This window comes from Mercurialis annua, linkage group LG3 (genome assembly GCF_937616625.2).
Source record: "Mercurialis annua linkage group LG3, ddMerAnnu1.2, whole genome shotgun sequence".
In the NCBI taxonomy this organism is placed as follows: Eukaryota; Viridiplantae; Streptophyta; class Magnoliopsida; order Malpighiales; family Euphorbiaceae; genus Mercurialis; species Mercurialis annua.
In genome coordinates this window covers 67,675,264-67,702,956 of record NC_065572.1, presented here as the reverse complement: position 1 = coordinate 67,702,956, position 27,693 = coordinate 67,675,264, and the positions used below count along the sequence as shown (strand labels likewise).

The 27,693-nt window shown below is 31.4% G+C and overlaps 6 protein-coding genes across 6 annotated transcripts; 3 read left to right on the top strand and 3 right to left on the bottom strand.

The window, feature by feature from the left end:
* Positions 1-125: 125 nt before the first annotated feature.
* On the top strand, positions 126-2,799 carry LOC126671643 (probable cyclic nucleotide-gated ion channel 16). The gene is made up of 6 exons (XM_050365428.2): positions 126-600; positions 678-890; positions 997-1,307; positions 1,390-1,501; positions 1,602-1,838; positions 1,918-2,799. The coding sequence occupies exons 1-6, from the start codon at positions 163-165 to the stop codon at positions 2,662-2,664; spliced, it is 2,058 nt and encodes a 685-aa protein (XP_050221385.1). The 5' UTR covers positions 126-162; the 3' UTR covers positions 2,665-2,799.
* An 899-nt stretch (positions 2,800-3,698) lies between these two features.
* LOC126671446 (protein DELETION OF SUV3 SUPPRESSOR 1(I)-like) lies at positions 3,699-5,011 on the top strand. The gene is made up of 3 exons (XM_050365219.2): positions 3,699-3,834; positions 3,968-4,070; positions 4,655-5,011. The coding sequence occupies exons 2-3, from the start codon at positions 3,977-3,979 to the stop codon at positions 4,789-4,791; spliced, it is 231 nt and encodes a 76-aa protein (XP_050221176.1). The 5' UTR covers positions 3,699-3,834; positions 3,968-3,976; the 3' UTR covers positions 4,792-5,011.
* Positions 5,012-5,581: 570 nt separating this feature from the next.
* Positions 5,582-6,439, bottom strand: LOC126674044 (RING-H2 finger protein ATL57-like). Its single transcript, XM_050368412.2, has one exon. The coding sequence runs from the start codon at positions 6,171-6,173 to the stop codon at positions 5,718-5,720; it is 456 nt and encodes a 151-aa protein (XP_050224369.1). The 5' UTR covers positions 6,174-6,439; the 3' UTR covers positions 5,582-5,717.
* Positions 6,440-8,899: 2,460 nt separating this feature from the next.
* Positions 8,900-10,586, top strand: LOC126674474 (bidirectional sugar transporter SWEET5). Its single transcript, XM_050368920.2, has 6 exons — positions 8,900-9,034; positions 9,133-9,169; positions 9,436-9,652; positions 9,737-9,898; positions 10,145-10,264; positions 10,356-10,586. Exons 1-6 carry the CDS (start codon positions 8,989-8,991, stop codon positions 10,488-10,490), a joined length of 717 nt encoding a protein of 238 aa, XP_050224877.1. The 5' UTR covers positions 8,900-8,988; the 3' UTR covers positions 10,491-10,586.
* A 334-nt stretch (positions 10,587-10,920) lies between these two features.
* On the bottom strand, positions 10,921-14,933 carry LOC126673942 (serine/threonine-protein kinase STY13-like). The gene is made up of 6 exons (XM_050368277.2): positions 14,368-14,933; positions 13,689-13,810; positions 12,346-12,542; positions 12,059-12,233; positions 11,702-11,836; positions 10,921-11,580 (listed from the first exon to the last, which is right to left on the bottom strand). The coding sequence occupies exons 1-6, from the start codon at positions 14,720-14,722 to the stop codon at positions 11,374-11,376; spliced, it is 1,191 nt and encodes a 396-aa protein (XP_050224234.1). The 5' UTR covers positions 14,723-14,933; the 3' UTR covers positions 10,921-11,373.
* Positions 14,934-24,734: 9,801 nt separating this feature from the next.
* On the bottom strand, positions 24,735-25,813 carry LOC126674593 (transcription factor bHLH162-like). Its single transcript, XM_050369068.2, has 3 exons — positions 25,564-25,813; positions 25,067-25,414; positions 24,735-24,955 (listed from the first exon to the last, which is right to left on the bottom strand). The coding sequence occupies exons 1-3, from the start codon at positions 25,711-25,713 to the stop codon at positions 24,875-24,877; spliced, it is 579 nt and encodes a 192-aa protein (XP_050225025.1). The 5' UTR covers positions 25,714-25,813; the 3' UTR covers positions 24,735-24,874.
* Positions 25,814-27,693: the final 1,880 nt, after the last annotated feature.

The following is a 27,693-nucleotide window of genomic DNA, read 5'->3' as shown; positions in this document are numbered from 1 at the left end:
ATATTATAACTAAAAATAAAATTAGTAAGCCAATTTTGCGGCTTCTCCACAAATTTATCAACTTCCTGCCTCTCTTACTCCCTCTAACAATTCCTTAATTCTCTTCATTAAAATTTTCCTGTCAAATTTTTATTTTCTCTCTAATGAAATAAAGAAAAAAAAATGAACAATCTGCATTCATATACATCGGCTCGCTTCGGTCGCTTCCCATCAAAATTTTCACTCACAAAAAAAGTCCGATGGTGGGATCAAATCTTGGACCCGCGCAGCAATTTCATCAACAGTTGGAACTACATTTTCCTTGTAACGTGCATGATCGCATTATTTCTTGATCCTCTGTATTTTTTCCTGCCAATCATCGGCGGTGATGCATGCATGGAAATTGACTATAAGCTCGGCATTTATGTCACATTGGCTCGAACAGTCACTGACATGTTTTTTCTGATTCACGTCGTTATTAAGTTTAGGACTGCTTTTGTTGCACCAAGTTCTCGAGTTTTCGGTAGAGGTGAGCTTGTTATGGACCCTAAAGCCATTGCTGTTCGTTACTTGAAATCTCAGTTTGCTCTTGATCTTTTTGCTGCTCTGCCTCTCCCTCAGGTTTGTCTTCATTTCATTAATTTATTGAATTGTGATTCTATGTTAATGATAATTAAAGCTAAGGTTATGTATTGCAGACTATAACATGGATGACAATTCCAGGAAAGAGAACTCCAACTGCTAATCATGCCAATCACTCAGTTTCTCTCATAGTTCTCATTCAGTATATTCCTCGATTTTTCGTTATGCTTCCTTTGAATCGTCGGATAGTTAAATCCACCGGAATGGTAGCCAAGACTGCTTGGTCTGGTGCAGCTTATAATCTCCTTCTCTATGTTCTTGCTAGCCATGTAAGTACTCAACTCCCTATGTAAAGTTGTACAGCCACAGAAATATATGATATATATCCTGCAATTAGTACTTATTGAGTTGTAATTACTGTGATTGATAGTGCAGATTTTAGGAGCATCATGGTATGTCGCGTCCATTCAGAGACAATTTAAGTGTTGGACGAAACAATGTTATCGTGAAAGAAACCACACGCATTCCCCATCTTGCAGCAATGTATTTCTTGACTGTAATTCAAAGAATAACCCTGCACGCATTGCTTGGTTTAGAACCACTAGTTTGCTTACTAATTGTGATGCCAAAAACGATACGAGTTTTGCGTTTGGAATATTTGCTGATGCCTTCACTAATCATGTTGCTGAGGCACATTTCGTTAATAAGTATTTCTACTGTCTTTGGTGGGGGTTAAGAAATTTAAGGTATGTTTTAGTTACTGTGTTTGATTCGTTTTTCGTAAGATCCGTGACAAGAATTTATAGATATTGGTTCATTGACTTGCAGTTCTTATGGACAAAATTTGATGACAACTACATATGAAGGTGAACTGCTATTTAGTATTGGAATCTGCATAATGGGTTTAGTACTATTTGCGCATTTGATAGGCAACATGCAGGTAACTATATATTGCTTTGTCATACATAGAGAGTTGTGTTGTTTAACATATATATGTAAGTTCCGTTTGATTATTGAATAGTTTAATTATTTGCCTCAAGACGTATATGCAATCCACAACAGCTAGATTAGAAGAATGGAGGATTCGGCGAAGAGATACAGAGGAGTGGATGAGGCATCGTCAATTACCTCTAGAATTGCAAGAACGTGTTCGTCGTTTCGTTCAATATAAATGGCTCGCTACGAGAGGTGTAGATGAAGAAAGTATCTTGAAAGCTTTGCCTTTAGACATACGGCGGCAAATTCGAAGGCATCTTTGTTTAGCTCTTGTTAGACGTGTGAGTAAAAAGCTGCTAGCTGCATTTGTTAATTTTATCACTCTATATGCTTAATTTTTAACTGATGATATGTATGCAGGTTCCTTTCTTTGCACAAATGGATGATCAATTGCTGGATGCAATATGCGAACGTCTTGTTTCGTCGTTGAACACTAGAGACACGTTCATTGTTAGAGAAGGCGATCCAGTGAACGAGATGCTCTTTATAATCAGAGGACAACTAGAAAGCACAACAACAAACGGTGGAAGGACAGGTTTTTTCAATTCAATTACGCTAAGAGCAGGCGATTTCTGTGGGGAGGAATTGTTGACATGGGCATTGATCCCAACTTCTCGCTTAAACCGACCTTCATCAACCAGAACTGTGAAGGCCTTATCCGAAGTTGAGGCCTTTGCTCTAAGAGCAGAAGACCTCAAATTCGTGGCGAAACAATTCAAACGTTTACACAGCAAGAGATTGCAACACGCTTTCAGGTATTACTCGCATCAATGGAGAACATGGGGAGCTTGCTATATACAAACTGCGTGGAGGCGGCATATGAGAAGGCAGCTGCAAATGGAATTGGCAAGGCAAGAGAGCTTATTTTACGATGCAGGCGCGGATGGCGAAGGTGGTGGAGATGGTAATGAGGGTGATAGATCATCATCAGACTTTCATGGAAGCAATACGCAGAATCTCGGCGTGACAATACTTGCTTCTAAATTTGCTGCAAATACAAGAAGAGGAATGCTTACTCCAAAGCATCATGATGATTCTACTTTAAAAATGCCCAAGTTTTTTAAGCCAGAAGAGCCTAATTTCTTTGAAGAACATGAAGATAGTTGAACTTTTTTTCTAGCTAGTGTAAATTGAACCTTCTAATTAACTTTGTATGTTTCCTTGGTCTATGTGTATTTTGTGTAAAAACATAAATGTCGAAAAATATCAGATAATTGATACAATGCAGCTGATAAATTACAAGCAAGTGTCTACAAGATAATCATTGGAATTAATTTCTGATGAGATATTCATACTTGTTTGTACATAGATTTTCTTGAATCCGTGACTTTGGAAGGCGCAGACAAAGAATTGCAGCAGTTTGATTGTCTTGTACCTCTGTCTAAAAAATCTCACCGTTTATCCCTTTATCTCTGTATCACAATTGTTATATTTGCTTATGTAAATGTATACATTACCATATATAGATTGAATTAGAGCATGTAATATAAGGTAATTAGCTCGTTTTTTAAATAAATTCTAAAAATTAATTGTTTTTAAAATTTAAATAAATCAAAATCCACCACGGTATTCCTCTGATTTACGAACTCGCTATCAAAAATCGATAATTTTTTTGCAAAATAATTCAATTTTTAATTTTTCTTCGGTTTTCACACAAGGAGGATCCTCCTCCTCGCCTGAGAAGAGGAGCATCTGCTCCTTGTTTTTTCGAGGAGCAGATAAGCGAGAACAGTTTGCTCCCGCCTGACTGTTTCTCGAAAAAATGAGGAGCAGATGCTCTTCGTTTTGTCTGAAGAGCAGACCTCCCCTGAAAAGAGGAGCAGCAACTCTTCTTCTCAGGCGTCCTTGCTTGAAAATCGGAAAAAAAATAAAAAGAATTAAAAATTTAAATTGATTTTTTATTTTAAATGGTATTTTTTTTACGTGTTCTAATTTTAAAAATTATTAAAAATTAATATAAATTAATTAAAAAAATTATTTTTTATTGAATCTTTTGAAGAAAGAATCTTTTTTTACAATTAATAACATTAATATTTAATTAAAATATAGACTAAATATAAAGAATCATTTTAGATATTTTTTCAAATAACTCTTTAAGTAAGACGAACCATGAAAATTTAAAATAGGGTACAATTAAATGTTTTTCTAAGTCAATAGTAAAAATGCAAAAAAATTATAAGGTGGATTTTTTTTTAAAATAATTAGGCCAAACTGGAAAAATCTGTTTGTTGATTTGAAAGAGAGAACAAGAAACCCCAAATCTTGCGATTTATTAGGGTTTGGCTCTAATCTCTTTGAAGCTGTCTATTAATTCTCCACCTTATTAGCTATCTTATCATTTATTTATTTCTTTCTACTAATAGAATCGATTGATGTAATTTGTGTGTGTGTGTTTGTTTGAATATTGTAGACTGAAAAAATGGCGACTGAACCAAAAGCTGCTGCTACTGAGGACATCAAGATGGATCTCTTTGAGGACGACGATGAATTTGAGGAATTTGACATCAATCAAGGTATTCTACTCTCATTATTATTTCTCAAGATAATCTACTTCAATTTTGTAATTTAAAACTTAAAATTTTTAGGTTTATGCTTATCGATTTTGTGGATGCTCTTAACCAGTGATCTTTTGAGCTTTTAATAAGATTAAATCAATAATTATATATTATGGTTTTATTAACTCATAACTACATTTCATATAAAATTTTAGGTGAAGTTTATAGAAACTGAATGAGATAACAGACATATTTGCAAGTTATTTCACCCCCAACCTTGGTGGAACTTAAGAAAATAAGCTATGTAGATTTGTTTGGAGTTGAGGCATTACGGATTTGAGATTTTTCGCCTATTATGTTTTATAGAAATTTTATGCAGCAAAAGCTTGGATTATGTTTTTAAAAATGAGAAAACACTTTTTCTTTTTCTGTACTCGATCAAACACCAATCGTTGCTAAGTGCTCTTTCATTCCGTAGTAGGTCGTTGATCTCTGTTCTTTTTATTGCTATCACAATGGTTTGGTGTTTACTATGTGTTGCATCGGTTATGGCTTGTTTGTGTGTCATCTCTTACCGTTTCTAATGTAAGTAACAATGGCAGAATGGGAGGCTAAGGAGGAAGGGAAAGAAGTGACCCAACAGTGGGAAGACGATTGGGATGATGATGATGTCAATGACGATTTCTCTCTTCAGCTGAGGAGGGAATTGGAGAACAACAACGCCGCCGAGAAGAACTAAACTTTTAGCTTGTTTGTCTCTTCGTTTTCATTATCTGTAGTTTCAGAGCTCTAGACGAATTTTCCATGTCTAACATGAAGAAGAATATACGAACCAGTTAAATTGAAGGTTCCTAAAACATTTCTGTTTGGGAAGTTAGAGTTTTGGGTTTTGATGTTCTGAGCTTGTTGGAGACATCACAAATTTAAGGAAATTGAAAATTGAAAAATTAGAAAATTTACGGGAAGCTTTCAAGGAATAAATAAGAGCAGCATCAACAACAATGACAACACACATAGTTTGTCTTACATTGTGAGAAATCTTAGGTTTAGTCGCAATTATATCCCTAAAATCTGTTCACAAAATTTGACAACTCAACCTAAATTGTATGCATAAATTGTACAAGACAAGAAAACACAATGTTCCAACTGCATAATAATACATATGAAAATTTACTGCCCTATCTGAATAGCAACTGAAACTGCAAATTGTTTTAACTTTACAATCTTTATAGCACGTAAACGAAAATCCTGAAATCAAAACAGAAAATGGACTTAAGTCTTAAACGATGTTTTTTGTAAAAGTAATTTATAAAGATAATTTTTTTCAGTTTTAGAAAAGTTTTCGAAATTTAAAATTGGACTACATTTTTACAGCAATAAGTTATAGGCGAAACGTGGAAGTCGAGAAGTTTGACAAAATATGGAAGTAGAGAAGTTTGATTGAAACATTGTTTACAATCTATGATGACATGATTATTCAATGATGTAATGTGGAAAAATGGAAGAAAATAATTTATGGACAGAGATGATGACATCAAGCTGAACCACTAAAAACAACAAAGATCAATTAAAGCTTAACCATATACAAATTGAAGATAGTTTCAAAGAAATATACAAATTGAAGATGAAGAAACTAAAAATTTCTAAATTCAAAACCAACTCCTGCTATGTTAAATCAGCTCCAACATCAACAGAAATGCTATCTTGCCTCAATTTTACACCAACCTTTGAAGGATTAACAATTGTTCGACAGATTGGACACACAGAAGTCTTCACCAACCAAGAATCTATGCAATGAGAATGAAAAACATGGTTACAATTTGGCAATAACTTGCAAGTATCACCCAAATTGAAGCTGTCTAAGCAAATTACGCAGTCTAAAGACGTAATCCCTTGTTTTTCAGCTAACTTGTAATCAAAGCAAGGAAGATTCTTCAAGTCTTCATTTGAAATTCTCTTAACTCCATATCTTCTGTTGATGCTCAAACTTGCTGGAACCATGTCCTCACCGGTCTCATATCCTCCTCCGAACGCTCTCCCGACTATACAAACATGAATCACTACCAAAACAGCAATGCCCACAAACAAAAGTATCACTGAAATTACAATCTCCATTACCATCTGAAAACTAAAACCAAGAAAATAAGTTCAAGACTCAAAAGATGGAGCCTTTGTGCAAAAATCTCTGATTTCAACTGCCAAGAAACGGTTGGAACAGAAGCATTCTTTAAGAAGGAATTGTAAGTTTGATTGCAACAACATGGGCTAGTGCTGTTTTTTTATGTGTCTGAATTATAAGTATTGTAAGAAAAGTTGAGTATTTATATAAAAAGGGAGGGTTTTAATATTGATAAGCCATTAATCATTTTGTTTGTGGAAAAAAGATTGTCTTGTATTATAGCTCATCTTTTTAGACTGCCATATCATACTAGACAAGAATCAACTACTTTTTACCATCCTTTATTCTTATTATGGTAAAAATTTAATTTCTTACTTTAACAGGCTACTAGGAAAATGAGAGCTCATACATGAGATGAGAGCTATAAAAATTAATATTTTCTTAAGTGATTTGTTGGAGATATATAACACTATTATTGGACGCTTAGTTATTTAATATGGTATTAGAGCTATTATTATCCAGGGATTAAAAAACCGGACCAGACTGGACCAACTGGTTGAACCGAGAACCGGTCAACTGTCTTGCCCATCTCAACATAATAATTGGAAATCCGGTTCAAACGGGTTGGAAGGATTAGACCGACAATTGAATTAGTGGTCGGCTTAGTGGTTCAATTAGTTAGACTATAAACCATATCCATAATTTTTTCAACCGGTTGAACGGAAACCAGCGGCTGCACCAGTTTGATTTTTAAAATACTGCTATGATTGAAAAGTGCAGAGTTTGATACTTAGTAATCACCATATGTAATATATAAGGTGAAGTGAATTTGTATTTATTCTCCAATGAATATACCCGTGCAGAAAACGTCTGAGGTGATATTATAATTGGAGTTTCACCTAACAAATTAAGTTTTTGAGTGAATTTGTTGATTACAAAGCCAAATATTTTTTTTTTTAAGCTCATCCGGTTTTCAAAATTTCGTCCTGACTAATCCGGATCCTATCCGCGTCACGCACCTGGCATGGTGGGTGAGTCTGCCAGTGAGAATTTTCCGCATTCACAAAAACTCGAACCCGAGATCTTGCTTAAACGATACCAAACCGCTTACCACTTGAACCAATTCAATTGGTACAAAACCAAATATTTTACTAACTCATATTTGATCTGGCGCAAGATAAATTTTATAATTTGATTAGTAGAGAGAGGTGGTAAGTCAACATCATTCATTGTTTTCTTTATCTTCTATAAAAAAAAACATATATATCAACTTCCCCCTTAATTTTGTAATATTCTTTATGTAAACAAATGTTGCAGGAAGGAATCTCATTAAAGATGTCCTTTGTCAAGATGAATCTTACAGCTCCAAATGATCCGGACCATAAAATCATATTGATTAGATGATAACTTGGGTGGCCAAGATCATTGAACTTTCCAATGATAAGGCGTTTTTCTAATTTAAATGAAATTACGGACTAAAGCTGCACTCATACATATAGTCTAGCGCTAGAATTTTATTTCCGTAAAAGAATTATCCGGCTTGAGTGAAATTAATATAAATATTAAAAATTTAAATATATCGTCCGACGCCTACCAATACGGAAAAAATTGTTTCCTTAACTGACTTGGTCTTTAATAAAAAAAATATGTTTACTAACGATTTAATAAATTTTCCAAACTGTAGATATAAAAAAATAAACGGATAATGTTAAATAAATTTATAAACTATACATGTTTTCTCAATTTAATCATGAACTTTAAAACGTCTCAATTATATACAAAAAGTTTTATTTCTTCAATTCGATACATATGCTGACGTGACGCTCATTTATTGACATAATTATGCTGAGGTGGATATCATTTTTAGCAGCCACATCATCAAATTGGGATCTCGTGTATCGAATTGAGAAAAAATAAAACTTCCTGAATACAATTGAGACATTTTAAATTTCGTGATTAAATTGAAAAAACATGTACTCCCTCCGTCCCGATAGAGTTGTCCACTTTACTTTTATCACATAGTTTAATAAAAACGATTATTGTTTATGGTTTTTATAGCATTTTTTTACTTTTCTTATCTTAACCCTACTTAATATACGGTCTATTTACAATTTATTTTTAATTTATTTATTAGTGGATTTTAAATAGGGGTAATAGAAAAAAATTATGTGTGAAAATAAGTTACTTTTTGAAAGTGGACAACAGTTTTGGAACAATTTTTTTTTTCCAAAGTGGAATTCTATTAAGACGGAGGGAGTATAATTTATGCATTTGTATCATTATCCCAATAATAAAAATAATGAATAAAATAGCATCCAATGATTCACATGCCACCAATCCCCCAAATCATTATCTTAATCAATGTCTTACCATAAAATGATTAAATCCTGACACCAACATACATTAATTCAAATGAAATTAATTGACCCATAACATGCATTTTTATTGCGGCTATATTTATCCAACTCATCTTCAAACAAAATTGTCCACTTACTTACTAGCCAATCCAATACTATAATTTTGCAATTAATTCAACAGCTTATCCACTTCTTATCCACTAATTAAAATTAGATCGATAATTATGGATCTAAGTACAATAATTTCACTGCAAGAAAAGTACACACTACTACAAATCCATATTTTGTGTACATGTGGAAGAACAAAACCAGATTAATCATCGCTAATTACGTTTATCCAGTAGTTAAAACCTTATAATTAAGTGTAAACGGATAAATGTTGTAGTAAAAATTAAGCAGATTTTAATCAATTACTTTTCAATATTCTTATTTCTCACGAATTTAGTAATAAATTTTAAAGATGTTCTTTGAGGATGAAACTGCAAGAACTGTTGTAGGAATCATTGGTTAGTTCTATCTACTAATTAATACACTAATTTCTATTTTCTTTTAATTGTTTGTTATTTACATGTCTATTCTAATTTTATTATTATTATTATTATAGGGAATGTCGTCTCCTTGGTTTTATTTCTTTCTCCTATGTAAGTTCTTTTATTTCTTCTATATACTATGTTACTATCCACTTATGATCCGACTTTTCAAAAATAATATATAAATTACTAAATTTCTTTAATCGAAGCATATTTTAATGAGACGAGCATAGCTATTTCTTCTACTATTACGAAGTTACTATCGACTTATTACATACTATCCTTCTAGCTATCTCGAAATTAAATATTTGGTTTGCGAAATTTCTTTTGTCTAAATTTATTTTAATGCGACGAGTATGAGTACTTGCATTTTGCAGTCCGACATTCCGCAAGATAGTAAAGCAAAAGGCGGTACAAGAATTCAAACCGGATCCTTATTTGGCGACAGTTTTTAACTGTGCAATGTGGACATTCTATGGCCTGCCTTTCGTCAAAGAAGACAGCCTTTTAGTCGTTACAATTAACTCCGTTGGTTTGGTCATCGAGTTCGTTTATGTCGCCATCTTCTTCTACTTTGCAACTTCCCATAAACGAGTATTCATCTTCGCTGTGTTTAGCTTAATTTTATGTTTGTAATAATTATAATGTTGTTTTCATCGATTCCATGCATATTTTCAGAGGAAGATCGGCATAGTACTTGCTCTTGAGTTGGTCGCGATGGTTGCTGTCGTCCTCATTGCTATGGGGTTAATGCACACCAACAAGACAAGATCATTGTTTGTTGGAATATTATGTATCATTCTCAATGTAATTATGTACTCTTCTCCATTGACCGTCATGGTACGTATTTTTACGCGCTACTGAGTCAATGTTTGCATTCGCTTAACTTTGTTTGTTAGATTGTTACAGTAAAAAGAACATAAAAATTGATAAACTTGGGAGTTGTATATTTGTAAATTGATAAAGTCATTCACCATTTCTTGAAGCTTGATCTCTCCTCCCGATGAACCATATAGCGGGGCAGAGCTTTTTCTATTAAGATGACGTATCATTGATTAGATCTAATAATTTATGTTTTTATCGTAGAGGATGGTGATTAGAACAAAGAGCGTCAAGTACATGCCGATTTATCTATCCTTGGCTAGCTTAGCCAACGGTGTGATTTGGGTGGCTTATTCGCTCCTTAGATTTGATATCAACATTGTGGTAAGAATTTACACTATTTTTTTTATTTTTGCTTAATAATAAAATCAAATAAAATATAATTAATTTTCTGGCATTTCATAATCTCCTATAGATTCCTAATGGTTTGGGAGCATTGGCTGGAATAGTACAGATAATACTATATGCAACATACTACAAAACTACTAATTGGGATGAAGACTCCACACAGAACAGAGCTGAAGTTCAACTACCTGCTTCTAATGTTTAATCTCAAATTCTGTAATTTTTTAATCTAGTTTTTGTGCAACTTTTATTGTATTATCAATCTAATTAGTGTAAATGACAGTTTGTTTGTTTTTTTTTAGTTAAGAAATCAATTATCACTTTAATAATTGTTGATCAAAATCAAGAAAATAACAAAATGAGTTCATAAATATTTCCATTTTTTACTTGTTCATCTAGTTAAAATTATATATATATATATATATATTGATTTTTTTGTCTTAAATCATCAATTAGTGAATGTTTCGACTCATTACTATCATAGTCATTTACAAAAAAGAGTAAATTTGAAAAATAATGTTTAAAATTATTTTGAAATTCTAAAAAAACTAGTAATTATAGACAAATATATTCAAGTAAAAAACAGAGGCAGCACTAAACAAGCAAGCTATACATATTTCAGATAATAAAAGAAATTTAAAGAAGTGTATATAATTTCATTACAACTTACAATATTAGAATTACAAGGTACCAATTGTCCTCAATAATGTTAACAATAATTAATATTCACTATATATAATGGGTGACCTTAATTAAACATGAATAGGTCATGCCAGTTGTTCAAGCTGGCAACCCAAATAAATACACAATTTTTTTTCTGAAGAATTTGACATAATATATCTCATCCGTGCATAGTATCACGAAAAATGGATATAATTTTTTTTTACAGCTACTTAGTATCGGAAATAGATCAACAAAAAAGATTTACATCGTCAAGCTCCAAATCCTATATCCAACACCATCCATTCTTCACTATGTTATATCCCAAATCAATATTTACTCTCTCTTAGATGCAAAATCAACCACCATAGCTCAAGACAATCATATTTTAGTAGTTGTTATGCCCAAAGGAAGTAATTTAATTTGGTTTACGGACCTCGAGTCCTGCGAAAGCAGAGACAACCACCCTGTTGATCAGGAGGAATCATGCCACCGCCTTTTGACACGTCAATAGCCTCCAACATGGAGACCGCCTCATCCATTTCAGGGCGCTTGTCAGGGTTTGCATCCCAGCACCGCTTCATTACATTTGCTAAAGAGCTCGGACAACACCTCGGTATCTCTGGTCTCAAATTCTGCAGTATTTACAAGAATTATTAGCCAATATTGAAGTTAATGTTTTGCTCTTTCTATTTTCTGAACGAAATCTCAATGTTTTGCATTGGAGAAATGTTGGGATGCTCAAATGTAATATACCTGACGAACCACAGCAGAAGTCACTTCTGAGAAACTAAGGTCGGGATATGGCATGTCACAGCAATAAATCTCCCACAAACAGATTCCAAAACTGTACACATCACATTTCCTATTATAAGGATTGCCATTCAAAACCTGCAACCCAACATTATGAGTCACGAATACTTCACTCGATAAATGCAGAATTTCTTATTCAAATGGGATCTTTGATGAATTATGAAGAGATATATCATTTCATGCATGGAAAATGCTCATGTAGATTTTATAACGTAAATGGAACTAACATAAATTAGGAATTTATGCTAAGTCATCTCAGAAGGAAAAACGAAAAAACAAAATCATGAGTAATTTTTATACCTCAGGAGCCATATAACCAAGGGTTCCTGTCTCCCCAGTCATATCATTAGGATTTGAAGCCTCAACTCGAGCAACTCCAAAATCAGCAATTTTTACTGTGCGTGTTTTGTCCAATAACATGTTTTCTGTCTTTACATCTCTGTGAACAATCTTCTCCGAGTGAAGGTAACTCAACCTATAAACACAGTCAATGTGTATTTCAAGTTACTTACTAACCAGCTAAACAAGCTACGAATGACTATTAACCAGCGATAAACAAAGAGCAAACCGAAGGACATGTTGCATACCCTCTGGCAAGGTCAAGTGCCAACTCAACGACAACTTTGAAAGCCAGTTTCCTTCTTCTGTTTTTTATTAGGTAAGACTTTAGGGCACCTCCAGGAAGATATTCCACAACAACACAGCATATATTACTTGGCATGCCAATATGACCAGTTTCAGTTTGTATTTGCAGCTCTGATGAGCCCATCGTCGCCCCTATAAACTGGAAGCGAGAGGCCAAAATCAGTACTAACGAAATAAGTGACTAGCAAATAATTTTACTAAGTCGAGTAAAATAAATTATTGCTATTATGTTAAAAAGAAAGTTACGCATAGCAAGTAGCAACAATCATAAAGTGTCGTGTATATCTCCTCTAGATTGCAAGTTTTCATAATCTCTTGATTAAATTTCAAACACTTGCAATGTGCAAATGAGATTGTCAATTTAAGAAATTAAATAAAGATAATATGTAGATTTTTAAAAGAACTTGTCAAGCACTAAAAGAGCAATGGCATCATAAATCGCCACAGGAGCCTAATAATTATAGAGGTGGACATAGCACACAGGAGAAAAGTAGCCTGACAATTATGGATAGAGGCATAGAACTAAAGTAACATAAGTATGATGAACATTAAATTATTGCTTTGGATTAGTATGATGAACAATAAATTATTGATTTGGTTCTTTCTTAAATTTTTCTTTCAGCAGCAATGCCGCAGATGAGTTGAGCTGACTAACAGAAGTAAACTTATTGATGCTGCTGAAACAATGGAATGAGTCGCTGGTTTAACACGCCAAACACTATCCACAAAACTTTATAGTTCCAAGAGAGACTATCAGAATTAGATTCAGTTTCACTACTACCATTAGCGAATATTTTTTTCTCGAGAGACTAGGAAGTAGCTAGATACTCAGCTAATTAAGCACCACCGTTTATGCTATAAGCAGTAGGCAATAGGCATCAACCTCTACTCAGTAACCGACAAAAAATTATTGAGGGGCACATGCAAATGTAAGTTTCTGAATAATGGGTATGTGAAGATGAAAACGATAGAATGATTGATCCTTTACAAATTAATCGAATGACCACTAAATACATATCGGTGAACTAAAAGATAAACTATTCAAGAAAACAGAATGAAAATTTAATCACAATAGTACATGCAACGAAAGTTGATTTAAAGAGAAAAATCATATTTAAAATTACATAGAAGGTATAGCAGACTGCACTAACTAACTTATGGGCCACTAACCGACTTCCCACCTCCTCCGCACAACAATAGGAGGAGAGGAACAATACAGCTAAACGCGTGAGCGCTTAAACTAAAATAAACACAAGGGATAAGAAAAAATGAGAAAAAAGAATACCTTAGTAACATTAGGATGATTAAGTTTATGCCAAACAGCAACTTCTTGAGTGAAAGCAGACCTTAAAGAGGCAATTTCAGCGTCCGTCCTATGGCCCTCTTCGCCCCAGTCGAGCAGCTTAACTGAGAATCAACAATTACAAAACTATAGTTTGTAAACCAGGATCAAGGAAACAAGTTACATCACTTATATCAGAAACAACCTACTGTTGACTCTTCGAAATGAAGCAATCGAAAAGCGAAAACGGGGTGAAATTAAATGCAAATAATTTCATCAAATATACAAATTAAGATCATAATTCCCCGCTCCAAGATCTATCTTTTTCTTCATTGACTTGACATGTAGTAACAGTTGGAATCACGTGAAAGTTCAGCAGCATTCATGTTAGAGGTGAAATCAAAAATTTCAATCAAGACCCGTGTAGGAATCACGGACTCCTTAAGACAACCAGCATCCTCAAAATACTTAACTGTAATAATAATTATAAAAAGTTTCACAAAACAAGTTCAAAGCTGTAAATTTTGGACATAAAAATTGACCATTTTCGGCAAAAGAATAAGAACATTATAATCATAGTAATGATCATAAAACTGTTGAATTTGCAAGAAAAATACAATTTTTTCTTATGGGGAATCAATAAATCCAATAATTTAAATGAATAAATTAGTGTTAAACTGACCAGCAACATCCAGACCGTCATAGATGCCACGATGAACAGTACCAAAAGTACCACGAGCAATGACAGTCTTGATAATCAGCTTACAAGGGTCGATCTCCCACTCCTGTCTCTCTTTTTTCTTGAAGGTGCTGATCTTGCTGAAGGCCGGGGTGGCGGTGGTGGCGGCGGCGGAGATGGCGAAGTCATCGGTGGCATAAAGTGGGGTTGGTGAGAGATTACTGTTACTATGAAGAAGATCAGATTTTTTATTCTTATCCATAGTTCGGACTTTGTTGAGATGTCTCTCTAATTGCTCGTCCAAGCTTTTGAGATCAATCTGATCCGCTCTCACGAACCCATCACTTTTTTCCTTCATTTTGGAAGAAAGTTTGGGTATTTTTGATTATCAGAAGCTGTGAAAAGTGGAGGAGTGGTGAAGAAGATGAAGTGAAGGGCATGTGGGCACATGCAATTGCCTGGTCTGGTCTTGAGAACGTGTTGCTGTTTCTGTTTTCTGTCCCACTTTTAATCTCTTCTTCTTCTTCTTCAAACTTTAGTTTACTTCTTTTTGTTTTCTTTCTTTACTACTACTACTATTCAACTCTCTTTTTATATATTTTTTTTATGAGAATATTCATGTTTATTTTGAAAAGTGCCATTTGGATCCTTGAGATCTACTCGAATTTCACTCACCTCCCTCTTTTTGGGATGTGTTTTATTTTAGAGCAAATTACTCTAAAGCCCCTCATGTTTGTCGTAATTTACATTAAAACGACGTCGTTTTGGATGTAAAATAACATTATTTTTCAAAGGAAAACACACGTGGTCTTAATTGTAAAATATTGGACAGTTCAATTATATATTCCAAAATTAAAATATTATATTAAATATCAAAAACACCCAAAAATTGGTGATTTTTGGTGCATTTAAGTAAAAAAAAAAGATAAATGGTTTTTTTGACCTGTTTACACATAGGGAATCATATTTTTAGTAGTATGCATGTTTATAAGTTTTTAAGATTTGTAGTAGCATGAATCATATTTGTAAGATTATGCAATTGTTTCACTAAAGAAAATAAAAAGAGTGTGCACTTGTGATCATTTATGCTTATTGTTGGTTACTTTGACTAACCTTTTCTTTAATATTTTGATTACCGGTCATTACGATGATCTGGGAGATAGCGATTTGAATTTGTTTGGCAATAGCTCAATGGCTATTGCTATTTGACTCTTAACTAAACTATAGAATTAGACTAATATATTGTTAATTACTAATTGAAAATATGTGTTTAAATGAGTGGAGGTCCAGTTGGGAAAGAATATCAATATCAAGTGGAGATCATATATGACAAAGTTGTACACGAAGTGAAGAATTTCAGTATAGGTATTATGTAGGTTAGGGAGTGTTCGAATAGAATCCATATTTTTAAAAAATTGAAACCATATAAACTTATAATAACATTAATTTTTTAAATTAAATCAAATTTATGTTTATAATTGATTTTTTTATCTAGCTGAATTTATAACGGTTTAGTTTGGTTATTTATTTCGATTATATATTTACGCAACCCTAATACTGACTAGACGATATCGATTTATAAATTTTGGCTAACCATTTATTTTGGGGAAATTGTTCAATTTGTAGGCGAGTCTCAATAAAGAAAAAGAAGTAGAATTCTCTCAAAATTAGTTAATTAAACATTCAAAGGGAGTTGGAGGATAGAAAGGACAATTGTTCTCTTTTAAAATAATAAAAAAATAAGAAGAAACTTGATTTCTAATAGAGGAACTGATTTTGATTGGTTGATGGTCAAATTTGATTTTGTCATTATTATAAACCCTACTATTTCTAGATCTATCCATCTGCCCCTTTTGCCCCCTTTTGCTTCCACTTGCATACCAAAAACCGTACGCTTCATTTTTTTTTAGTACAAGAAGTGTTCTTAACGTATTTCAATCGTAGAACGATGTATTTAATTTTTCTTATTTAAATTAAGTGGGGATTTTTTTTTCAAAAGGTAAATTATAATCTTTTTTATAGGTGAATCATAAACTAAAAATTAATATGTACACCCACTAAAAGTGATCATTTCAAAAAAATTGGCAATATTAATTTTTAAAAAATTACTTACTTAGATTCAGTTTATTACATTAGAGCCAATAAAAATTATTGTAATATAATATTTATGATGTAGTTTAATTAAGTAAAATTTGCAATTTTAATTTATTTTTATCCAATAATATTGATTTCCTCAAATTTAGTGTAACTCTTTGACAAAAAAAATTAGTGTAACTAAATCATTAAATTATCAAATTCGTGAAAGTTAAACCTTCTGACTAACTATATCAGTTATTGACGGGAATTATGTCACATTCCTTTAGAATATAAACTCATACTTTTCCTGCCTTATGCCTTAAAAACAACCAATTTTTTTAATTTTTTTAATTATATTTTAACATTGAAAAATTATTAATTTTATTCTATTTTGTATGTGTGACTTTTAATTGCATTCTGAAACATCAAATTGACCTCTTGTTATTTGAATAACATTTAAAATAAAATATTTATATTTAGCACATATTCTAAATTTTCGTTGATGCTACAAATACAACAAAAAAACTCTTCTTCTCCACAAATTTAAAAAAATAATAATAAAAAAAATAATTTAAATTATTTAGTATACATTGATATTTTTTTGAATAAACACTTCTGGATCTGCTACCGCCTTCCTCAAACCCGCCACTGTCCGCCCTCGGACCTGCCACCATCTTCCATGGAGGACAAGCAGCAGCGGATCCGAGGAAGACAGTGACAGATTCAGAATTGGAGGCGTTGACACATGTCGGTTTTTTATTTATTTAATTTTTAAAGAAATTTAAGAAATTAATTAATTGCATATCTAATTAAATTCTCATTTATGACTTATTTGAATTTTTTTGATAAAGAATTTGTTTGAATTTGTTCAAGTAAAAAAATACGATATGACTTCTAAGTTTATTTGTTTTAAATGTTTTCATCTCTAAAATTTTCAATTTAGGATGCAATTGAAAGTCGAAAATATAAAATAGAATAAAATTGACTATTTTTCAATGTCAGGGTGCAATTAAAAAAAAATTAAAGATCGGTGATGTTTAGGATATTAAGCCCACTTCTCCATTATAAAAGGAGTTAATCTGCATCGACTTTATAAATTTAAAAAGCGAGATTTATCGAGTAAAATCTTTAGAATATAAATATTATTTTATCAAAAATTGTACGCTGCAGCTTGCCCTCAACGGCTCAACCCATATAATGTCCCATAGTCGAATAAGGTTTGCTATGCATCTACCAAAATTTCATCACAAGCACCTCCAAAACACAACTAGCTTTTTGCAAACCAAATCATCCGATAAATCACCAAATTATTGCTGCAGTGATCAATTTTTAGTATATAGTTTTGACGTCAGTATTAAAAATAAAATAGTGTGAACAATTCCGAGATGTTTATTGAAGATTGTTTGAATATGGCGAAGCAGTTTGATAATATTTCTTTTTTGTTTGTGAGGCAATCTGCGAATCAAGCGGCGCATACTTTAGCGCAACACGCTAGTTCCTTGTCAGGTCATCAGGAGTGGTTTTATAACTTTCCTGAATATCTCACTAAAATAACTGTTTCCGATTTGATTTAATAGAATCAGTTTTTCTAAAAAAAAAAACTGAGCTTAAAAAGTACTTAAGCGTAACCAAAATAAAATGTTATTGGGCTTCATGGAGCTAAGCTGCTGCAATTCTAAGCTTATAGACAAACATAGGCTGAAGATTGGGCCACGATCAATATCCAAGGTCTAAAGACTGGATTGGAACAATTTCCCTGCCAGATATCAAATGAACTATTTTTCAGCCTTTGAAATGATAAATTCAGATTTTAGTTTAATGAAAAATTGATTTCAAAAATATAAACAAATAAAAACTTAATTAAGAATTTCTTATTTATCAGAAAGTGTATTCACATGAATTTTTTTCAATAATTGAAAAGGAAAAGCACTATTGGGACTCACGATTTAGCAGATTGCTTCTCGTTGGTAATTCACACGAATTTTCTTATACTAATATACATTTTATATTATTGTCTAATTAAACTATAAATAGTTGGTGAGAATAAAATTGATATCTATAACTTTTATATAAAATTAACATAATAGTTTATAAATAAATACAAGGATAGTGGGAAAACAGCCCATTGATAGTAGATCTCTTTGTTTCACGCAAGTTAATTTAATAATATTTATAAAATTATTTAAATTTTGAAAATATTTGCAAAATAATGAAAAAAATCAACTAAAATATCTATAAGAATACCTAAAAAGTGAAAATAATTACAAAAATATGTTGTTCAGAACTAAATTTTCGTGCTTTACAACAACCTAACACCAAACTGTATCCAAAATTAAAAAAACAGTGAGACTGTTTTTCGTGCTTTACCGAAGCTATGGTATTGGTCGTGGTGAAATACCACGATAGTGGATATGCGTCATGGCCATAGAGTGTAACACGCAGCGAAAATGATTTTTATTTTTAATTTATTTTCGATTTATAACTTTCAATTTACTTGTGATTTATTTTAAAATTAGCAAAAATAAGTTTACTATGACATAGTTTAAATTTTGTATAATCCTAGCTTAATTGAAACCGAAACAATTATTAAGTGACATGAGTATTTTGGTTTTAAAATCGACAGTGAGTAACCGCTAGTGAAATCCAAAATATTCAGCAAAATGATAATATTATATAAATTTTAAACTGAGCTCTATGTCCGAAATCAGTATTTTGATTAATTCGAACTGAGCTGAATAGATCTCGTTAGCACGACAAAGCCTTCTCATGCAAATCAGATAAAGAAAAAGGAGGTATTGTCTTTTCATTCCAACCTTACTGATTTTATTGTATCATACAAATGCTACACGATAATGTTTTTTTATTTCTCTTTATATTTTGTAATTCAACGGCTAATTTGATGTAGTCAAAAAATATAAGCTGGAAAATAATAAAAATATATTTCACATATCTATATCTTCCATAAAAAAAAATGAAAGAAATTGATGCCTAGGATTATTTTTAAGAATCAAAGTGAGATTGTTGAAAATTAGTTGATTACAATTTTTTTTTATTGCTTAAGAGATCGGCCATTATTTGAGATATAAGAAGAGAGAAAAGTTTAACATGACAGCGCTAAAGATTGATATGAGCAAAAAGGGTGAGATGGGATATTGTTTAACTTATGCTTCAAAAATTAGATTTTTGCAATACTTGGATTAACTTGATTATGTATTGTATTTCATCTGTTAATATACGAGTATAGGTGATTGTGTGAATATGGGATCCACAATTCCAAATAGGGTGTGAGGTAAGGAGATCCCTTTTTTCATATTTATTCATTATTTGTACAGAAAGGTTTAGTCTTTTACTCGCTCAAGATGAAAATGCGGGGAGGATTCATGGGGCGGTCATTTACAAGGGGGGCTCTATTCATCAGTCATGTATTTTTTGTGGATAGTGGATACCTGTTTTGGGTGAGGATTTTCGCACTCCTTTCATTTATATCCGCACTCCATTTTATTAACTGTATTACCCTCTCTTTGTTTTATCCTTTTGTTTCTACTGTTCATCCCCGACCCACCAATTTTTAATTTTTTTCTTTATTGGATGAATTCATCACCAACTTTGCTAATTCACATAAATATATTTTTATTCATAATTGTTTTTATTTTGATTAAATTCAATAGAGAGACTAAAAATTATAAATTTTTTATTGAAATTTTTAAATTTATGTACTTTTATTTGTCAAAAACAAAATGTTGCGTTTTTATTAAAATGAGATTTTAAAAAGAGTTAATTTAAATTGCATTAATATGTTAGTTCATTGCTACGAGTGTATTTATTTTAACTAAATTTAGAATTATTAATTTTCTGCTATAAAATAGTTTATATTTTAAATATGAATATATCATGGAATTGTATGTAGATAAATTGTCTATCAAATATCAACTTTAAATTATATTTTAAATATTTATAGTAAATATATGATATAAAATTAAAACAGTAAAATAGAGAATTTAATTTTTTTAGTTATTAGCATTTAATTAATTAAGAATAACAAAAATATAAGAAATATAAAAATTTAACCGTTATCTTTCAATCTTTCAAATGAGAATACTAAAATTTAATTCACCAATTATAATTTAAAGAAACTCCAAAATAAAATTATCCGAATAAAATTTGACAGAAATTATATTTTGAGCCAATGTTTTATTTTTTAATAATTAAAAAATAAATAGACGGCATCTCAGCCATTTCAAATAATATAAACTCAAGTCCTACATATATGATTTTGAATTTTTGATGGTACCAGTAAATAGGGGTAAAGACAAATTAATGAAAATCAAAAAAGGATAATATAGTCAATAGAAAACAATTTGGAGTGTGAAAATCAACTGTTGGAGTGCAAAAATCTCCGCCCCCTGTTTTTTATTCTTTCAAGCTTCAATGGAGGAGATAAATGTTGTCAAAAGGGTTCTTAGCGAGTATGAAAAGTGGTCGAGTCAAAAGGTAAACTTCAATAAATCCAATATTTTTTTAGCACAAATTTTCCTAGTAAAGCTAGGCCGAGTATTCAGTTAGTGATGAATGAGGTAGAAAGGGGCAATAATGATAGGAATTAGAGGCCTCCATTGTTGGTGGGAAGGAATAAGAATCATATTTCCGGTTTAATAAAAATAAAATTTGAACGAAAATTAAAAGTTGGAATTCCAAATTATTATCTAGAGATGGCAAAGTGATTTTTTTTATTTGATCATGAGGTGTCCTGAACGGGTTCCAACTATGAAACGGCACCTTTAAGCCTTCCACATTCAGACTAATCCCCACTCGAGCCGGGTAGGTCTCTTGCTGGAGGTAAAGCTCTGGTTCCAAGTTTTAAACGGCTGCATACATGAGTACGGTTCGAACCCGCGATCTCACTTAAACTAAAAGAGCGCCTTACCTACTCATCTACGTCTTGGGGTTCGATGGCAAAGTGATTTTGATTAATGCGATGAAAGTCTTTTTTATTTCCCTTAGACTTTGTGAGGAATTAAAAGATGCTTGACTCGTTTTGGTGGGGTGAGACGAAGTTAAAAAAAAAAAGAAGGGTTAATGTCAAAAAAATCACGAACTTTACATGTTTTCTCATTTTAATCACGCAGTTTAAATTTTCTCATTTTCATGCACGAACTACCATTTTTTCTCAAACTCATACACGGTGCTGAGGTGGCACTCATTCATTAGTGTAAAATGTCCTCAAAAGCCTTACTAGCACTTCCGAAGTCTCCCGCACCAACGTTCATGCTAGCAACCAAGTACCTCAGCGAATTACACCAATGGAGCCGTGACACCTCAGCACCGTGCATGAATTTGAGAAAAAAATGATAGTTCGTGCATGAAAATGAGAAAATTTAAACTATGTGATTAAAATGAAAAAATATGTAAAGTTCGTGAATTTTTATGACATTAACCCAAAAAAGAACATTAGTTGGAATAAGAATCACATTTCCGGTCTAATTATGCGATGAAGTCTTTTTGATTTCCTTTAGACTTTGTGAGGAATTAAAAGATGCTTAACTCGTTTTGGTGGGGTAAAGACCAAATTTATAAAAAAAAAGAACATTAGTTTAGCGAGATGGGAGAAATTGTGCATTCCGGAGAAGTTTGGAGATATAGACTTTAATAGAATTCAAGATTTTTTTTGGCTAAAGCTACGCAAATTTGAATATTTATTAGTGTAGGAAATAATTTGATGGTAAAAATATTTACAACTATGTATTTTTTGAAAACGTTTTTTAGAATTGAACTTGGGATCAATTCCTACCTATGTTTGGTGGAGTATTTTCGAGACTATACTGATTATGTTAAAAAGGGTTAGGGTTAGAATTAGAATGAAAAAAGTAATGGCTGTTTGGGGCTGCCCTTCATTGAATGGCAGTGATGGCTTTATCACTACTCCTAGACCGGTTTATTTAGTTTATACAAAAGTGAGTAGTTAGTTGGATGTGAAGGGGAACTCGTGGGATGTAAGTTTGGTGAGAGATGTGTTTAATAATAACGACATGGATACCATTTTCAGAATTTCTATTGGTAATTAGAATTTAAAGGATGGTTTGCGGTGGATTTTTGAACCGAAAAGCATCGTTATGATTCGGTAGGACAACTAAAGAGGGTGGGGATGCTGAAGAAAGATGGCGGAATACGGTGGTTGTCTCCAAAAATAGGTTAACTTAATCAAATGTGCATATGACGGTTTACTCCGGCAATGAGGGAATAAGAGTGGGTATAGTTTTCCGGGACTGGCGTGGGAGTCTAATATAGGCGAGGCATGCTAAATTATAAAATATGTGCAATTGTAGCTTTATAAACAATTTAAAGAAACGGATGGAGTAGTAAATTAAGGTAAATTTAAATTAATTTAGGATAAATTCAATTTAATGTAAATTACATTGAGACTCTTAGAGAAGAAGTCAAGTTTTTAAATTTTTATTGGAGAATTAATATGATTTTAAATTTTTTAAAAAATTTAAAAATATTATTAATATCTATTTGAGAAATAAATAAAATATTAATTTTCTAAATTTTAAATTTTATTTTTTAGAGGAGAGTGTATATAAAGAGGTGTGACCGGAAAGGTTAAAGAACCTTTTTTATAAAAAATAAACTTTTGAAATTATATGACCTTTTAAAAAATAATTTTTTAATATTTTATGCCAAGTTTGGCGGTAAATTGATCCACTGTTCCCATATAAATCTAAGAAAAAAGGGAACAAACAAAAAGTTTGACCGATAATATTTGTATTTGATTCTGTGCATTTATGATGTGGGGGTGGTGCATGAATCTCTTTCCAGTTTCCGGTTTGAAATGCACACGTATTAAAAATCAGTTTTGTTAAACATCGTTTTTGACATAGAACTTGGACATGTCTGCTATTTAAATTCACATCAACTCAAGTCTGATTGCAGATTGATACTCCTTCCGTCCCACAAAAATAAGCCATCTTTTTATTTTGGGCGTCTCAAATTATAGGACACCTTCTATTTTTAGTTAATAATTTTAAACCTAAAAATCTTACTTACCCTTAATAAATGTACATGGTTATCTTCAACTTAATTAATTGCTCCATGTTTCAATATGGAATAAATGTCATTTTTTATTATCAATGCAAAATACACCAATACAAAAATTAATCATCATTATATTATTTATTTATTTAAAAAATATTAAAAGCTAAAAATGGAAAAATACACAAATAAACCAATTTTAACTAATCTAACTACTTTTTTCTTAATTCCCGTGTTTGTCCAAACGGCCTATCTTTGTGGGACGGAGGGAGTATTAAATGGTAAGTGTAGATATAATTTTAAAATGCGATGTAAAAAAAAACTAGGTCAAAAAAATACATCTTTATAAAAACTGAGTTATATGCTGTTAATTTTATCGTTCAAATTTGAATTTTATCGGTTAGTTTTGATTTTATTCTTTAAGCAAATATTTTTATTTTTATTTATATTATTTTGGGTTATTAAAAGCATGATGCTAAGGCTAAAAAAATTATCAATCTAGTTAAAATATTCGGACATACTAAAAAAATTATCAATCTAGTTAAAAAATTATCAACCAAACCTTTCATTTTGGGAGTAATTTTTAAATTTCAACATTTCACTAAAACAACTCCTCCAAAATGAAAGGATTGGTTAAGATATTTGTTATGTCATAGGTTATGTATATATAGGTTATGTTGGATTCCCACATAGCTCGGTCCCTTTTGTCCCCTGCATGCATTAACATATGTCCCTTCCAATAACATCAACCTTATTTTCTTATAAGCACTTCAAATTTTGTTCCTTATCACATAACTATACGATATGTCAGGATTCAATAATTGTTTATAAGCATTTGAGTTTTTTTCCTCATCACATAATATAAAAGATGGATCTGGCGGCGTGGAAATTCAAACTCGAAATTCTCAAGATTTTGGCATTGGAAACACGTTTAAATTTTAAAACAAGTAATCACTTCATATTTAGAAATTGAAAAAAAAATGCAATCTCTAGATTTATTCTCGTGTTTATATGATATTTTAAAAAAAAACTTAAGTATATTTAATATTTTAATTAAATATTTATCAGTTTAAACACATAATATATGAAATTTAGAAAGTTGGATGGATTTCATTGAAAGAATTGTACAGCTACGATTTGCACTTTTCATAATATGCTATTATCGTATTTAATATGTTTATATTTTTATTTTAAATTGGCATTCTAACTTTCTAGACATATATTCAATCAGTATTTTGTTTATTTTTTTATCATTAGACTGCTAATAAGGCCAAAAATAAGTTTTATATTTATTGACATGAATTGGGCTTTTAATTTTACATATATATATGTATTTAAAGTACAATCTAATTAATCATTGTCTGTAAATAAAGCTGCATCGATCTTTAAACAACAGCTGCTGAATTCACATGCAACCCCAGTAAATAAGTTCCTGCAGTCTCTGGCTTACTCTTGAAGTCTCCACACCAACTCTCAAAATCTTGACCTAAAAACAAATTATCAGACAAAATCCAGTCAGCAAATTGTTTGATTATCATTCCAAGTAATTGAGGAGGAATTGAATTGAGTTAATTATTATGCAATAATATATAAGCACCTGAGCATGAACTGTGTGAAAAACCTTATCACCCACAGTGGAAAAACTGGCACTAACAACTTCAGCTCCTTCTTCTTCAAGAATGGTAATAACTTGATATAACATGAATTTTTTCTCCAACCCGCTAATCAAAATCACTTCGATGCTCGAACCCGACTCTTTTAGCTCAACCATCGGCAGTATCAAACCCATTATCATTTCATCAATTATATCATTTTTATTAGTATCAGTCGGCCTTAATGATCTCATTGTTTCTTCCTTAATTTTCTTTAACTTCTCTATTCTGTTTTTCAACTGCTTAATGTATTCTGCAGCATGGTCTAGTTTATCATGCTGTGATAACATGTCCTGCATGCAAAATTAAAACCAATCAAACATTAAAAATATAAATTATACTGAACCAATGAATTATAGTTCGAATGGTATACGTCAGCATTCTGCTAAGGTCGTATATTCAATTCCTTCCACAAACGCTGCATGTAAAGCAGTTTTTTTACCTTAGAATAATGTTTGAAGTGATGAGCCGGAATAAGAGCAGCAAGCTTGAAACATAAACCCTTCATATGAATTCTTCGATTTCTCTCAACTATTTTTCGGTCAAGTTTGGCTGATTCAGTTTTGTTTATTTTCTTCATTATTTTTGTCATAATGAGAGTGCGAGTTAAAATTTGAAAAGGGTGCGGAGAGTATAAATAGAGAAGGAAAGAGGGAGGAAAATGCAGGTTGTAAGTGTGGATGCCATTGCAGTCAGTCCAGTCACGATACTAAATGAGGAAACATATGTGGTCCATTGCTAATTTAAAGACGCAAAAAATTGGAACCATTAAATTTCTTGACGAGTTATTGATGGTCATAGATTTTGGGTATGATAAGTGCTACTGTTGTTATTTAACACAGTAACTATTTAACGTGTACTTTTTTGACAAAAAAAAAACTATTTAACGTGTACTTTTTGTTATTTTAGTCAATAGATGTTCGCTTTTTTAAGTCTCCAGCAACTGCTAACACAATAAAGTTTCCATTTGAATATTCTTTTCCATAGTCTAATGGTTAATTTAATATTATTAATTATTTAGATAAAACAACACATGCTAAAATTTCGTAAGTTTTTGTAATGTATACCTTATTTTAATTATTCAAATTTATCTAATTATTTGTATACTGTCTAAAAAAAAGAATTATTTTATTAAATTAGTTATAATTTTATTAATTTTAAATGTTATAGCTCTTCTTTTCCTTATCCGAATATTGGTTTCTTTTTTCTTTCAGAAATCTTAATTGTATTTTCTTCTATTGTTTGTACGTAATTCTCCTTATTCAGAGTCGTAGTTGTAAGTGTGTGTAAGCTCTTTAAATGGTGGAGTATTTATCTTGCCACGTTTATGGTTTTTTGGTACAAATTTGATTCATAAAATAAAAATTATTCTTTTTATTTTTTAAATTTAATTTTTTTTATGTTATATAAAATAGTTTTAAATATATTTTATTTAGTATAATTCAACTTATTAATAATGTGAAATATAAAAAATATTAGTTAATGATGATATATTTTAATAGTTATTTTCAAAGATTGATTGAATATTACTGATGGAAACTCAATTCCACATAATAGCATTATGAACTGATTTCTGTGACATTCGCTCCCGAGACGGACCTCAGAACTCACCGAACAATGATAATTCGAAGAGAACCAAGTTTAGGCTAAGAAAGACTAAGTCCTACAAGGCTCGAACACTTAGAATAGAATCCATTCGAATTTGCTTAACGAGCAATGAACGAATCCCACAGGGTTCGGTAATCAGATCTAATACGGATATTTGAAGATCTAAAATCAAGATACGATTCAATTACAATACCGATAATAAAGGAAGTTCTAGAAGACTAAGATCTTCTAGAAAAACGAAAGATATTTTCCTATTCAGAATCATATTTATATTCAAGAGTATAATTCTATTTAGCAGACTTATCCCTAAATATTGCTCATGCCAAATAAGAATTGCTTTCTTATTTGGACTTGCCTGCTAAATAGGAATACATTTCCTATTTGAATTTTACAAGATATTCCTACCTGCTCATTATAAAAGGAATTGAGGTATTTTTATATACAGATGAATTACAATTACAAATAATACTTTCTTAAACTCAATACTTGTAATACCCCAAAATATTTTAAGGTAATTAAGTCGTGCCACGTGTCGAGATTTTCGATAAATTAAATTAAGGAGAATTTAATTTAATTATATCGGAAATTCAGGATAAAATTTAATGAGTCAATTAGCGGGATTTAAGGAATTAAATTTGAAAAGTTGGATGTGGAGATATTTTGGGGCTAAATTGTAAATTTTGAAAAGCTTAGGGGCTAAAGTGCAAATTAGCCAATTAAGCCCCGAAAATAGAAATTTGAGGATTTTCGATGGAAATCTATATTTTAAGTTAGTATTATTTATTCGGATATAAATAATACGTATATGAATTAATAGAAAGATTAATTGAATAGGTTTTGGATTAAATTGAAATTTTTGAAAAGTTTCAAGGATCAAAGTGCAAATTGGCCAGAATATACATAAAACCTTCATGATGAAGGAATGGTCCAGAACCTTAAAACTTCATCAGCTCATTTTCTTTCT

Excerpts from the sequence above, each read along its gene's own strand:
- LOC126671643 (XM_050365428.2), top strand. The coding sequence starts at position 163 with ATGAACAATCTGCATTCATATACATCGGCTCGCTTCGGTCGCTTCCCA. Across the intron at positions 601-677 it reads CTGCTCTGCCTCTCCCTCAG|ACTATAACATGGATGACAAT; the intron begins GTTTGTCTTCAT and ends TATGTATTGCAG. Across the intron at positions 891-996 it reads TCTATGTTCTTGCTAGCCAT|ATTTTAGGAGCATCATGGTA; the intron begins GTAAGTACTCAA and ends TTGATAGTGCAG.
- LOC126671446 (XM_050365219.2), top strand. The coding sequence starts at position 3,977 with ATGGCGACTGAACCAAAAGCTGCTGCTACTGAGGACATCAAGATGGAT. Across the intron at positions 4,071-4,654 it reads GGAATTTGACATCAATCAAG|AATGGGAGGCTAAGGAGGAA; the intron begins GTATTCTACTCT and ends TAACAATGGCAG.
- LOC126674044 (XM_050368412.2), bottom strand. The coding sequence starts at position 6,173 with ATGGTAATGGAGATTGTAATTTCAGTGATACTTTTGTTTGTGGGCATT.
- LOC126674474 (XM_050368920.2), top strand. The coding sequence starts at position 8,989 with ATGTTCTTTGAGGATGAAACTGCAAGAACTGTTGTAGGAATCATTG. Across the intron at positions 9,035-9,132 it reads AACTGTTGTAGGAATCATTG|GGAATGTCGTCTCCTTGGTT; the intron begins GTTAGTTCTATC and ends TTATTATTATAG. Across the intron at positions 10,265-10,355 it reads GATTTGATATCAACATTGTG|ATTCCTAATGGTTTGGGAGC; the intron begins GTAAGAATTTAC and ends AATCTCCTATAG.
- LOC126673942 (XM_050368277.2), bottom strand. The coding sequence starts at position 14,722 with ATGAAGGAAAAAAGTGATGGGTTCGTGAGAGCGGATCAGATTGATCTC. Across the intron at positions 12,543-13,688 it reads ATCATCCTAATGTTACTAAG|TTTATAGGGGCGACGATGGG; the intron begins GTATTCTTTTTT and ends TCTCGCTTCCAG. Across the intron at positions 12,234-12,345 it reads GCACTTGACCTTGCCAGAGG|GTTGAGTTACCTTCACTCGG; the intron begins GTATGCAACATG and ends CTGTGTTTATAG.
- LOC126674593 (XM_050369068.2), bottom strand. The coding sequence starts at position 25,713 with ATGACAAAAATAATGAAGAAAATAAACAAAACTGAATCAGCCAAACTT. Across the intron at positions 25,415-25,563 it reads ACTTCAAACATTATTCTAAG|GACATGTTATCACAGCATGA; the intron begins GTAAAAAAACTG and ends TTTTGCATGCAG. Across the intron at positions 24,956-25,066 it reads TTCACACAGTTCATGCTCAG|GTCAAGATTTTGAGAGTTGG; the intron begins GTGCTTATATAT and ends ATTTGTTTTTAG.